Genomic DNA, 15,417 nt, shown 5'->3' with positions numbered 1-15,417 from the left:
ATTATCAAGTTAATACTGGCTATGACTGAATTCTAACTTAGAAAAATGATTGCCATAAAGAAGAACTGACAACGGGTGCTATTTTAGAAAAATAAGGATTCAGGATGAGTACATGAAGGTGGAGCTCAACTCATCATGTTTGAAGTCTGGGACAACCACTTCATGTGATTATCACATACTTGAATGAGGCCACAGTCATAGGTTCAACCTCCATGTAAGTCATTCATTTGTTCTTTCAATTTTTAAAAATTAATCTTCAGTACTTTTTTTCTTTTTTCTTTTTTTTTTTTTTTTTAACAGAGCATAGAATACAACATTCTAAACACCAGTCAGGTATGAATCCTGCCCTTGCCTGTCATGTCTTCAAGTGGAATTGTGGATGGGGTCAAAGCTAACTCATCCCCAAACCTGGGAAAAAATATACAAACTCTAATTATGCCCTAGTAGGCCCATTTCTGTGCATAAACATAGGACTTAAGTATTGTTTTAAAAGAAGTATGGACTTTGGCTATTTTTGTTCATTATCAAAAATTTATTTTAGGCAAAGGTCTTTGGATCCTTCTGTTAATTTTCACAAGACCAAATAACATTTGACAATACCTATGTGAAAAGATGAATCACTGGTTGCAGCTGGCTCAAAGAGATTCACAGAAGCATATGAAGCCAGTTCACTTCAAAACATATCTGTTGAGCACCAACTATGTGCCAGGCACTATATAAGGTGCTGAGGACCCAAAGAGGAAATTACAAGGATTTTGCCCACAAGGCACTCACAATCACTAGAAGCAGATCTTGAGATGGAGAATAAATTCTGTTATAATCTATCATCCTAAAGGAAGATAAAGTAGCTGCAAGCACATACAATTACTTTATACTCTATGAGATTGGGCATATTTAGAGGTGGCAAATGTCAATTATTCAGTCTATATTTTACTTAAAGTGTTTTAGTATGTCCTACATGGAAAAAAAAATACGCTGTTTGAATCTTCATGCGTGAGGGAGATGGTAGAGAAAATTCCTCCCTCCAATTCCAAACCCAAACCCTTATAATTACATTCATGATTCTTTTATAGCCCAAAGACACAGAATAAAAGACAATGCTTTATGATGTTAACTTCATTCCATTTATTTTGGCTCTAAAGAGATGCATGCATTAAACTTGAAGCATTCTACGTTATTGAAATATTTACATCATTGTACATGTGATGTGGAGGAAATTTTCTTCCTATCTTGGGATAGAGGTGTAATAGATTTCTAATCTAGGCTCTTATATTTAAAGTGACTTGTGATTTTTCTCAAATGAGGGAGATATCCTACTGGGACCAAATTTATTACAACCTGCCCCCAAATGAACATAGGGTACAGTTTGGGACCTTTTGCATCTAATTGTATTGTGAATTGATTAAGGACACCACCACTGTAAGTAGTCACGGCTTCCACTATTTCAATCATTGTAGCTGAAAAAGATCTAGTGTTCTTGCTCTAATTTCACTTCGCCTTGCAGGTTTGAAACACAGCAAACATTAAAGTTCAAATTACACTTACCACAGGAGAGTTGGGCAAACAATAGGACATTAATACAATTTAGCAGGTTAGAACATAGAAACAAATTACCATAAACCACACAGGGGATTATTTAAGTGGACTTAGAAAGGACATCTTCTCTCCATGAGATTTAGTGAATAAGACCCACATCAATAAAACCCATACCTCTTTCACAGGTAAAGGTAGGAAACCCAATAAACCAGATTGAACAAGCAGAATGCAGTGGGGAAGAAGATCCGTGCATATGAGTCCATTTTGGCAATACGAATATGTATCCTCCCATGTCTCCAAGCTCCTGTTCGACAGTCTTCAAAACAGCAGAAGAAACTGGCACAGTCCTTGCCATCCAGACACTCATACCCATATTCTTCATCTCTCTCTTGAAGGTGAGTGGCATTGTTCATTTGAATGGTTGCTGATCTTGGGCGAATATCAATGGTAGGGGCCTGAGACAAGGGTAGGGAAGAAGAGTTAGTTATACTTCATAAATCCTAGACTAGGTCTCCACAATGTCACCAAGGTGAATGATGAATCTGAAAATGAGTACTCAGGAATTGCTATGAAATCGTGATCTACAATGGTAAAATTGAACTTAGAAGGAGAGCACATTTGCAGATTTCAAATTTTGAGCTTAAGCAGTGCAGCTGAAAATAATACCATCAAGCTAATAGCTATAGCAAGAAGATTGAACACCAAAAGAACTCAAAGTTTAAAGATTTAAATCAAACAACTACATGGAATCTTATTCTAGTAAATATTAGATGTGAGGTTGGTTACATGAAGGCATTTAATGGTGTTGCATGTGAGTAGAACAGAGAAATAAAATGCATCAATTTTGAACTCAAATTTTTTGTCATGCTTACCTATAGGCAAATAGTAAACCCCATTACACTGAGCAAATGTACTAAACGCTATTAAAAGAAAATGTTAAAATATATATAAATATAGGAGTTTTCTGAGTTTATACCACAAATGGTATGGCTTATGTTTTAAAGAAATACAGTGTTTTGTCTACCATTCAGCATCTAGAAACTTCAGAATGTCAGCAATGTTTACCTAATGTGAGTGAAAATTCGGAAAAAAAAGGCTACCGTCTTTTTAGTATTTGAGAATAAACTAATACCAATTAATTGAATGACAATTTAATCTTTGCTGCCCTTTAATTATGAAAGTACAATAAATCACAATGATTAATTCGGAGGAATTAATTTTAGGATATTTATTATAAATATGAACCCTAGTGTCTCTAAGTTATCAGAAATCATTGCATTATTGCATGATAGAGCCAAAAGGCCCCTGGATTATCCTAAATGGAAGGGATGGGTGTTTTCTTTAAAGCATTTCAAAGAGAATGTTACTTTTATAGAATTGATAGGTTCAAAATTCAGAACAATGGAGATTATAAAAAGTTACCTATCAAAAAACAATCCTGTTTTGAATTAGGATTTACCGAGTTACATTTTAAGAGCATTTATAGTATATATGGTAGGTACAGTCAATGAATTTTATCTGAGAAGGGAGGATAAGGTTTGACTTTGATGTTTAAAGAAACCCTCTTTTCTAATGATATGTCCTAGAGCTTATAGCTTTATAGGGTCAAACCTCTGCAAATTAGTGTAGGGTTGATGACTATAGAACTTTCTTCATCTCAAAGGTCTTACCTCTCGTAGAATGCTTAAATATCTACTCACTAAAAAAACAACAAAAAAAATCGAAACACCATGTAAGCATTAATAATTAAATTCAGCAGTGGCATGCAGTGAATTTTCATTCCAAAAACATTATACCTTGAAGGAAAACATCCGAAGAAGCTTTGGGTTTGTAGACAGAAAAGAGAATTGCATTTTTTTTTTAATTAAAAGAAGAAAAAAAAGAAAAGAAAAAGACAAAATAAGATAAATTAAAAATACATTTTAAAAACAGTAAAATGAACTGAAATTATAAACACAGAAGGACAATTCTGGGCTTGGAATAAAGTATATGCCTAAATTTGGAAAATGGAATTTGGGGATTTCAATAATTTAATCCACAATTATCTAACTACAGAAGCCAGTGTTGTTCACTTGTGAGGAAGCTTTCCACTGCCTGGTTTCCCTGTATAAAAGTACTGTGATTTTATTTTCTAATTAACATCAAGGAGGCCTTACTAGGTAAGTCTTAGCACAATGAACCAAAGGGCATATTTAATGGAAAAATGAAATTTCAGCTTCTCATTCACAGTTTAGGCTCTTTCTAGTTGTGATAAATCATCTAATTGGCTTATAAGAGGGAAATCCATAAAATTTTCAGATAATTAGATTTTTTCAGTTTCTTTAATCCCCTCTGCAATGATAGAGCTGTTAGAAAGGGCATAAGAGCTTTTTCCAAAGGACTCTTGTTTAAAAGTTCACCCTCACATCCTTGTTAATGCTGGCATGTAATAATGCTGAGTGTCATAGAACCCTCTTCTTGGGGAAAAATGTAATGGAAAGTGAAGGATGGGGAGAAATAATAATTAAAAAAAACACAGTAAGGAAAATAAAATAAGGATAGAAAAAATGCAAAGATAGAGAGGCAAACAGGAAAGGAAAGGACTGCATAAAGCATAGTGAATATTTGGGAAATTAAGGATTAGCATTTCTTTTTGTATTATTAATCATCAAGAATAATGATTTTTTTTCTTTACCTGTTACAGATTCTTACATTCAGATAAATATATGCCATTTGTAGAATTTCACCAGCGTTCCTGGAGATCAGGATTCAACCTAGAATTGGCTATATTTCCTCATTAAAATGTAGTTCCCCCAAAGTTGGTGGGTCAGAGCGCTAGCCAATATCAAGGCCTTCATGGCCTTTATGACAGACCAGGAAAGCATGAATTCAGGAAGCTAGGGTGACTTCCTTTGCCCCTGTCTTAGAAGGGAATAGACCTTAACTTCAATGGGGCTTCCTAGAAGCCAGACAGCCACTATACTCAGGTGCATAAATGAGTAGCTACTTGCTCTCTTCAACATCCATACTAAAGGATAATTATATTAGGCTTGTATATTTGTGCCTTATCATCTCTATTTAAAGTTTGGTGACAAGGTGAAGTCATCCTACCTTTTTCCAAATCATTGAAATCAATCCAGGTTGGTAACCGTATAAATCATCAACATCAACCATCATCATCAACTATTAATTAATGGTAAGGACTTTCATGTGTAAGGCACCATGTAATGCTTTTTACCTTCATTACCACAGCAGCCCTTTAAGTTATATATTTTTTATAATACTCATTTTATATATGAGAAAACAAAGACATAGGGAGGCTAAGTAACTTGCCCAAACAATAGATGATCCATTTCATTTAAAAACAAAATGATACTTTTTAAGTATGAAACCAATTGTAGTCTTCTTGTGGTAAAACACACACAATTACTTGCAAAATTGTGGTAATCTTTGAAACTTCAAGAACATTCAGGCTTCCTAATGGAAAGCCTTGAATGAAAATGTTAATTTAAAACATCAATAATTTAAGAATGTTATAGTAGGGAGCAGAAAGATGACAATCAATGAAACCTAGAATAAATGCATGTCTCAGAAACGTTTATAATCCCTATGAAATGAGAATAAGAGTCTGCCTTAGTGAATCAGGTCTCTCCCAAGTAAAAATTCTTATGGCCTGGTCAAAATCATACATTCTCTTTTCATTTTGGATCCCAAAGTGTTGAGGCTTAGCCTGCAGACAGGCTAAGACCAAGCCAAAACAAAATCAGGTGGCCTTTACATAAAAATTTCAGTGATCCCAATGGGAAATGATACATACAGGGTTTTTCTTCTTTTTGTCTTTATCCTTGCTTGGTTTCCGGTTGCTGACAAAATAATGCAAGGTGCCATATTCCACCAAAGCAGAGAAGACAAAGATGAAGCAAACAGATACAAAGAGATCCATTGCTGTAACATAGGAGACCTTGGGGAGTGACTTCCGGGCAATGGTGCTGAGGGTGGTCATTGTCAGGACAGTGGTGATACCTGAAGAAAGGTACAGTAAAACAGATCATGTGACCTCATCAGCAAGTTGGGTAACTGAGTCATTACTGAGACCAAATTTGTTTTGTGACTTCTGATAAGCAACCTCAGTAATGGGGAAGGAGGCATAACTAACTGTAACCCATTCACTCTGCCCACAAATACTTATTGCCTGCTTACCAAGTATCAGTTACTATGACAAACACTGAGTATATGCTGAAAACTAAGACATGTTCCCTGACCTTATGTACCTTATATTTTAGTGACAGAGAACACTATAAATCAAGGGGGCAAAGGACAGTATAATTACAAATTATGGTTTATGTGATGGAGAACAGCAGGGATGGTGAAAACTTAATTAGATGGGATACTGAGGAAAGACATCTTTGAGGGGGGTGCTATTTAAGGAGAAGTTTAAAAAGTTAGAAGACACCAACTTCTGACTAATTGTAGAGTAAATAAAGGAAGATACTGAGGAAGGGACACATTATCTTTTTAAAAAAATTTAGAATACCTAGCACCTGGGGAGAGGCAAGTGTATCAAAGTGATGCTGAGATAACAGAAGTTATATCATGCAGAGCATGTAAAGGAGTTTACACTTTATTTAAAGTACAAGGAGAATCCATTAAGGGTATCAAATAGAGGAAATGAGCTATGTGACATGTTCTGATTAATGAATTTTAAAAAACTATTATATAGAGAGAAGATGGGTGTGGTAGAAGGATCCTGAGGTCACCATCCCCAGGGATATACCAAGGTGTAACAACTACATATATTGCAACTCATTCTGAAAATGACCTGAAGATTGGCAGAACATAGTCTATAACAGCTAAAGTCATAAAAAGAAAGCCACATCAAGAAGGGAGAAGGGTAGGAGGGAAGAGGTATGGTTAGGAACCAAACTACTGTTGTGACTACCCAGAAGTGGGACAGATAGGACAAGCATGGAGGAACAAGGGGATGAGCACCCCCATCCCTGGGTGCTTGCACTGAGATGAGCCCCCATAATGTCTGGCTTTAAAAATCAGCAGGGCTTAACTCTAGGAGAGCCAGAAAGGTCAGAGGAAACCAAGTCTCCACTTTTAATTAAAGAGCCAGCATGCTATATTACTCACCATGTATTCCAGCACAGAAGAACCAGTTTGATAAGAAGGAGATTTATTGACTGATTTTTGAACTGGTGTCAGAGGGGCAAGAATCTGCAGAAGCTTTCTCCAGGAACAGAAGTGCTGATGGGCACCATTTTTCTTACCCTACTTCAGCCTGGATGGCTATATGCTTGCAAAAGCCAGTTCTGAAACTCTCTACTTGCTAGCAGCACTTGCCCCACCCCATCATTCCTCAACAGGTCCATCTTACATAATCCACCCTCTCCAGCCCCCTCCAAAGGGACTCCTGTCCTGCCATAACTGGCCAGGTAACCTCAGTTGGGAACAGCAACCCCTCAAAGAGACTACTGCCCCACAACACCTGGCAGGCGGCCCTTGCCAGAATCAGTGTCCCTCCAAAGAAAACCCTGCCCTAGGGACTGGGGAGCTAACCCCACACACCAGCATGTCCATAGTAGCTGTAACCAGGCCTCTTAGCTCACTGTACTAGGGGCAGTCCCTACCCACCACTGTGCCCACAGCAGGACAGTGCACACAGCCTACACAAGGGACATCCCTGGAGCACCTGGTTCTGGTGACCACGAGGGGATTATACTACAGGGCACCACAGGATGCCTTCAACGTAAGGCCACTACTTTCAAGATCAGGAGATATAGCTGACCTACCTGATAAATAAAAACATAGAGACAAAATGAGGAGACATAGGAGTATATTCCAACAAACAAAAAAAAACCAAAACCACAGAAAAAGAGCTAAACAAAATGGAAATAAGCAAACTACCTAACAAAGAGTTGAAAGTAATGGTCACAAAGATACTCACAGAACTTGAGAGGTGAGTGAATGAACTCAGAACAAAGAAACAGAAAAAATTAAATAACCAGTCAGAACCAAAAATATAAAAACATCCCTGACCTGGAAAAGAAAACAGACATCCAGGTCAGAAAGCGCCTAACAAGTTAAACCTAAGGAGGTCCACACTAAGATTTAAAGATAAACAATCTTAAAAGCAGCAGGAGAGGGACCAACAATTACATAAAAGGGAAAACCCTCTAGGGCTATCAGCTGATTTTTTTTTTTTTTTTTTTTTTTACAGCAGAGACTTTGCAGGCCAGAAGGGAGTTGCATGATATTCAAAGTGCTAAAAGGAAAGAACCTACAAGCAAAAATGCTCCACCTGTCAAGGCTATCATTCAGAATTGAAAGAGAAAAAGTTTCCCAGACAAACGTTACAGGAGTTCATCGCCACTAAACTGGCCTTACAAGAAATGTGAAAGGGATTTCAAGTGGAAAATAAAAGGTCATAACTAGAAATAAGAAAATTATGGCAGGAAAAAATCTCAGTGGTAAAAGCAAACATACATTAATGGTAGCAAATTAATCACTTATTTAGCTAGTATGAAGGCTAAAATGCAAAATTAGTATAATTGTTTATAGCTACAAAAATTAGTCAAGGAATACATAAAAAGATTAAAATATGGCATCATATACATAAACATGGAGAGTAAAAATTTAGTGCTTTTAGAATATGTTTGAACTTAAGCAACCACCAACTTAATATAGATGGCTATATACTTAGGATATTATATATGAACCACATGATAACCACAAACCAAAAAATTATAATACATACCCCCCCCCCAAAATAAAGTGAGAGTAATTGAAGCATAACACTAAAGAGGGTTCTCAAACTATAAGGGAAGAGAGCAAAAGAATATAGGCAGAAAAAAGAACTATAAAACAACCAGAAAACAATTTTAAAAATGGCAATAAATACATATCTATTGATAATTACCTTATAAATGGACTAAATGCTTCAATCAAAAGACATAGAGTGAATAGATTAAAAAAAACTAGACCCATCTATATGCTGCCCTACAAGAGAATACTTCAGACCTAAAGACACATACAGACTGAAAGTAAAGGGATGGAAAAATATATTCCATGCAAATGAAAGTGAGAAAAAAAAGCTGGGTAGCAATACTTAGACAAAATAGACTTTAAAGCAAAGGCTGTAACAAGAGACAAAGATAATGATAAAAAGACCAATACAATAAGAAGACGTAACATTTGTAAATATCTCCACACCCAATATAGGAGCACCTAAACATATAAAGCAAATATTAACGGACAAAAAGGGAGAAATTTGTCAGTAATCCAATAATAGTAGGCAACTTAAACAGCCCATTTACACCAATGGATAGAATATCCAGACAGAAAATCAGTGGAGAAACAGTGGCTTCACGTGACATATTAGACCAGATGGACTTCACAGATCTATACAGAAAATTCCATTTAAAACTAGCAGAATACACATCCTTTTTCAAGGGAACATGGAACATTCTCTAGGATAGAGCCCATGTTAGGCCACCAAACAAGTCTCAATAAATTTAACAAGACTGAAATCATTTCCAATCACAACAGTATGAAACTAGGAATCAATTACAGGAAAAAAATTGGAAGAAACACAAAGATATGGAGTCTAAAATGCATACTACTAAAGAACAAATGGGTCAAAGAAGAAATCAAAGAGGAAATAAAAAAAATATGTGGTGGGATGCTTGGGTGGCTCTATTGTTTAAGTGTCTGCCTTCAGCTTAGCTCATGGTCCTGGGATTGAGCCCTGTGTTGGAGGGGGGGGGGGTCCCTGCTCAGCAGGGAGTCTGCTACTCCCTCTCCCTCTGCCCTGCCCCACCACTCATTCTCTCTCTCTCTCAAATAAATAAAATCTTTAAAAAATATGTGGAGACAAATGAAAATGGCTATACTATAGTTCTAGAATCTTTGGGATACAGGAAGTTTATAGCAATACAGGTCCACCCCAAGAAACAAAAGAATATCTCAAACCTAACAATCTCAGATCTAACCTTACACTTCAAGGAACTAGAAAAAGAACAAAGCCTAAGGTTAGTAGGAGGAAGGAATAATAAAGATCAGTTTGGAAATAAATGAAATAGAGACTAAAAAAGAAAAGATGAAACTAAAAGCTTGTTCTTTTAAAAGATAAAATTGATAATTCTTTAGTAATATTAATCAAGAAAAAAATAAAGGACTCAAAATCAGAAATGAAAGAAGTTATAAGTGACAAAACAGAACTATAAAAAATAACAATATAGGGGCACCTGGGTAGCTCAGTCGTTAAGCATCTGCCTTCGGCTGAGGTCATGATCCCAGGGTCCTAGGATGGAGCCCCGGATCAGGCTCCCTGCTCTGCGGGAAGCCTGCTTCTCCCACTCCCCCTGCTTGTGTTCCCTTTCTCCCTGTGTCTCTCTCTGTCAAATAAAATCTTTAAAAAATATATATAAAAAATTTTATGCCAAAAATTGGACAACCTAGAAGAAATGGATAAATTCATAGAACTATATAATCATCTAAGACTGAATTAGGAAGAAATTAAAAACTGAACAGACCAATTACTAGTAATGAAATTGAAGTGGTATTCAAAAAACTCCCAACGAACAAAAGCCCAAGACCAGATGGCTTCACAGATGAATTCTACCAAACATTGAAAGAAGAGTTAATACCTATCTCTCTCAAACTACTCAAAAAATGGAACAGAAAGGAATGCTTCCAAATTCATTTTATGAGGCCAGCATTGCCCTCATACCAAAACCAGAAAAAAGACACTACAAAGAGACAGTGAATTGCAGACTAATATCCCTGATGAATATAGATGCAAAAATTCTCAATAAAATATTAGCAAACTGAATTCAATAATACATTCAATAATACATTCATTCAACACTATTAAGTGAGATTTATTCCAGGGATGCAAGGATGGTTCAATATATGTAAATCAATCTATTTTACGCTACATTAACAAAATGTAAGATAAAAATCATATGAACATCTCTATAGAGGCAGAAAGGCATTGCACAGAATTCAAAATCCATTCATGATATAAGCTCTCAACAAAGGGGGTATAGAAGGAACGGACCTCAACAAAATAAAGGGCATATATGAAAAACCCACAACCAACATCATACTCCAATGGTGAAGAGCTGAAAACTTTTCCTCTAAGATCAGGACAAGATAAGGAAGTCCACCCTCACCCCTTTTATTCAACATAGCTGCAGCAATCAGACAAAAAATAAATAAATAAATGACATCTGAACTGGTAAGGAATAGGTAAAGCTGCTACTATTTGCAGATGACATGATACAAATATATAAAAAACCCTAAAGAATCCACCAAAAAACTCTTGGAATGAATAAATGAATTCAGTGAAATTGTAGGATGCAAAATCAATATACAGAAATCTGTTGTGTTTCTATACATTAAAAATGAAATAGATTACAAAAACAATCCTATCTGCAATTTCATCAAAAAGAATAAAATACTAAGCAATACATTTAACCAAGGAAGTAAAAGACCTGTACTCTGAAAATGATAAGAAATGGAAGACAACATAAATAAATGGAAATATATACCATGCTCATGATTTGGAAGAATTAATATTGTTAAAATGTCCATATTATCCAAAGTAATCTACAGATTCAGTACAATCTCTATCAAAATACCAATAGCATTTATTGCAATCCTAAAATTTGTATGGAACCATAAAAGACCCTTTAATTGCCAAAGTAATCTTAAGGACAAAACTGGAGTTATCACAATCCCATTTGAAACTATTCCAGAAAGCTATGGTAATAAAATGGTATGGTACTGGCAGAAAAACAGACACGTAAATCAATGGATCAGAATAAAAAGCACAAAAATAAGTCCACGCTTGTGTGGTAAATTAATCTACAAGAAAGGAGACAAGAATATGCAATGGGAGGGCGCCTGGGTGGCTCAGTCGGTTAAGCAACTGCCTTTGGCTCAGGTCATGATCCTGGAGTCCTGGGATCGAGTCCCACATCGGGCTCCCTGCTCAGCGGGGAGTCTGCTTCTCCCTCTGATCCTCCCCCTCTCATGCTCTCTGTCTCCCATTGTCTCTCTCAGGTAAATAAATAAAATCTTAAAAAAAAAAAAAATATGCAATGGGAAAAAAAAGTCTCTTCAGTAAATGGTGTTGGAAAAACTGGACAGCTACATGAGAAAGAATGAAACTGGATCAGTTTCTTATATCATATACAAAAATTAACTCCAAATGGATTAAAGACCTAAATGTAAGATCTGAAACCATAAAACTCCTAAAAGAAAGCAGGGCTAGTAAACTCACGGACCTCGGCCTTTGCAATATTTTTTCTGAATATGTCTCGCCAGCTAAGGAAAACATAAGCAAAAATAAATAATTGGGACTATATAAAACTAAAGAGCTTTTTGCATAGCAAAGGAAACCATCAACAAAACAAAAAGACAATCTACTGAATGGAGGAAGATATTTGCAAATGACTTATCTGATAAGGGGTTAATATCCAAAATAGATAAAGAACTCCTACAACTCAACACCAAAAAATAATAATAATAAATAACCCAATAAAAATTGGGCAGAACACCTGAATAGACATTTTTCCAAAGAAGACTCAGAGAAATAGCCAAGAGACTCATGAAAAGATGCTCAGCATCTCTCATAATTAGGGGAATGAAAATCAAAACAACAGTATCACCTCACACCTGTCAGAATGGCTAGTATCAAAAAGACGAAAAGTGACAGTCGTGGCAAGGATGTGGAGATAAGGGAGCCCTGGTACACTGTTGTTAGAAGTGTAAATGGGTGTAGCCACTCTGGAAAACAGTATGGAGGTTCTTCGAAAAACAAAAAATAGAAAATACTGTATGATCCAGTAATTCCACTTCTGGGTATTTACCTGAAGAAAACGAAAACCCGAAAACAATTCAAAAGTTATATGCACCCCTATGGTTATTGCAGTAGCATTTAGAATAGCCAAGATATAGAAGGAACCCACGTATCCACTGATAGATGAATGGATAAATATAATATGGTATACACACACACACTGGACCATTTCTCAGCCATAAGAAAAAAATAAAAATCTTGCCTTTTGTGACAACATGGATGGCCCTAGAGGGCATTATCCTAAGTAAAATAGATCAAAGACAAATGCCATGGATCTAAAAAAATAAAATGTGCAAATGAGCAAACAATAACAAAAATAGATACAGACTCATGAGAACTAACTGGTGTTTGCTTGAGGGGAGATGGATAGGGGTATAGGCAAAATAGGTGAGGGGGATTGAGAGGTACAAACTTCCAGTTGTAGAATAAATAAGCCCAAGAACCATGTGGCTCTCTTGGGTCATTAGATCTTAGTTTAGTATCAAGTTTCCTCAGTGTATTTTCTGTTATGAAATTCCCAAGAGGTGAAAAATTGGTGTTGGTTGAAATAACTTCACAAAAAAAGAGTAGCCTTTCATAGAGGAGAAGTATGATCAAGGGAACTGCAGTTATAAACTACAATCATAACCTCTTTCCTATATTATTATTAGGGAATAGCCCATCTCCCTTTGTAATCTGTATATTATGTGACAACAGAAAGGACCTCTGTCTTAATGTCTTTTGTGACTTCATAAGACAAGTATAGTGCTGGGACTCAATAAATACCCTTTTGAATGCATAAATGGAGCAATCAATGAATAATGTATATATGATAGGTCAGAGAGATTCATCCTACATCTGAAAACAGGAATCCACATTGATGGCCTGTGGGATAGAATTTTAACTGTACATAACAACAGCTAACATTTAGTGGATCTCTTTCTTTGACCAGGTACTGCCTCAAGTACTTTATATATTATCCCACAAAATCCTCACTATGAGGATTATCACTGTTATCCTTTTTCTGCAGGTGAAAAAAACTTGAGCACAGAAAGAATAAAGAATTTGTCCAAGGTAGAAAGTGAGAAAGATAAGATACAAGCCTACAAAGTCTGACTTAAAATGCTGTGCTCTGACCCACATTGTTATATTCCCTCTCTATGAATATGTACCTAATATGCAGCATGAAGCACCAGACACTTGGGAGCTAGTGTATTTTCCTAATTCAGGATGATGTGGACTGTGGGTCTTCCATATTGTCATGATAGAACCTTAGCAATGGTCAAGTTTCTCATCTACAAACTAGGGGTGGCGTGGGGAGGGGCATACCTCATAGTGTTCTTGTGAAGATTAAATTAAGTAATGTTCACTAACTGCAATTCCTAGTAAAATATCAATAAATGTAAGCTATTTATTTTAGAGAAGAACAGTCTGCTTCTCAAATTAAAAAAACTTCACTCAAGTTGTCCATGCAATAATTCATGTAGAAGTTCTTGACTATACCTAATTACAGTTGATATATTTTCGGGGGGAGAATTTATTTTTGATTACTTAAATTTGTAATTTTATTATATATAAACAAACAAACAAACAATAGCCCCTGGGAATTCTCATCATGTATTATTCAGCTGATAATATATCACTTTTAAGGAGGGTAGTTTTTTTTTAATGTTAGTCACCATACAGTACATCATTAGTTTTTGATGTGGTGTCCAATGATTCATTATTTGTGTATGGGGGGAACCTTGGCCTTCACTTCACATTCAGGCCTCAAGCCACACTTGACCTATGGAGGAGTGAAAATGTCGTAATTTACAGCAGATACCATAGACAATTCCACTTAAGAAAATCTGATCTAACATGTAAGTTAAAAACTTATCTAGCAAGTTAGGAAGATGTTATTTAGGCTACATGGAAGTTCATCACAGCCATGTATTGTAAAGGAAGACTCCTGAAGAACCACTTCATGATATTTTCAGGTTTCTGGTTGGATCCGCGGGGAAGAGAACAGTGGGTGGGAGATGAGTGGTAGTTTTAACTGATCCACCCACCAACAACAAGATATCTGGGGGTGGTTTTTAAAGTCCAGTTTTGCTAAGCAAAGGATTAGGCTTACCTGGGATAGATGAAAAAATATCCATAGCTTTTATCAATTCCTCCAGTCTTGGCATCAGGTAAGCTCTTCAGGCATACTACCTCACCTCAGATTACTCGTGTGAAAAATACCAACTGGTGTTTTTATTGTTTCATCCATCGACATTGAACCATGATTAAGGCTTACCAGCTACCACCTGTGTGCCAAACTACATTCAAGTGTTGTAAGCCCCAAGATGACTGCTTCCCATGCTCTTGTGGTCTGAGCTCAGAAAGAGTCTGAGCCGTATAGGTATATTTATCTCACTCATCCAACAACTTGGCTTTAACTATTCTGTGACAATAAACTTTAGGTCCACAGGTGTTTAGGGTCATCTGGTTTAATGCTTGATTGTAAACACTGGAAAAGGTAATGTGATCACATGTTAGAATCACCTGGGGAATTTTTTTTTTTTTTTTTTTAATCCTGACATGCAGGCCAAGCTCTCAAAATTTAAATAAGCATCTTCTGTGATTGGACTGAGGCAGCTATACATGTAAAGGCATCCTAGTGATATAAATGTGCGGTTGAATTTAAGAAGCACTGATCTAGAGAATTGAGAAAGCAAAGTTAACACAGAGAAACTGTCTCTCCTGCCCACCTTTCCCCACAAGTGGCCTTCAACAAAGCCTCACACACAGAGCAACTCTAAGCCCCATTAGCCAAGGTGCAGAAAGACTATCTGCTGGGGGTGTGACCTTGTGAATGTCATTTAACCTTGCAGCACCTCTGCTTCCTTAGCCCTACAAAATGTGTTAATAATTTTTATTATCACTATAATTTCTGTAAGTAGTTGTGAAGAGTAGAAAAGTCACGGGGACTATATTAAACAGGCGTGACTTATAGTCAAAGATCAACATATAGGAGCACATACCTGTTATTTGTTCAGGGGCCTCTCTCTCATTCCTCATTCTTTAGC

General features: G+C 36.3%; 1 protein-coding gene across 2 annotated transcripts in view; it reads right to left on the bottom strand.

Moving 5' to 3' along the window:
• The window catches only part of GABRG2 (gamma-aminobutyric acid type A receptor subunit gamma2), a 102,139-nt gene continuing 86,722 nt past the window's right edge, over positions 1 to 15,417 (bottom strand). The window contains exons 8-10 of one of the 2 annotated variants that reach the window (XM_032403670.1): positions 5,333 to 5,538; positions 3,333 to 3,356; positions 1 to 1,991 (exon numbers count right to left, since the gene is read on the bottom strand). In XM_032403670.1, coding sequence (XP_032259561.1) covers positions 1,716 to 1,991; positions 3,333 to 3,356; positions 5,333 to 5,538 — 506 coding nt within the window. In that variant the 3' untranslated portion in view covers positions 1 to 1,715. The remainder of the gene's footprint in view (positions 1,992 to 3,332; positions 3,357 to 5,332; positions 5,539 to 15,417) is intronic. The other variant, XM_032403671.1, reaches the window with a different exon arrangement.

The sequence above is a fragment of the Phoca vitulina genome, unplaced genomic scaffold (genome assembly GCF_004348235.1).
Source record: "Phoca vitulina isolate PV1807 unplaced genomic scaffold, GSC_HSeal_1.0 scaffold6, whole genome shotgun sequence".
NCBI lineage: Eukaryota > Metazoa > Chordata > Mammalia > Carnivora > Phocidae > Phoca > Phoca vitulina.
This window is presented reverse-complemented; position numbering and strand designations above follow the sequence as displayed.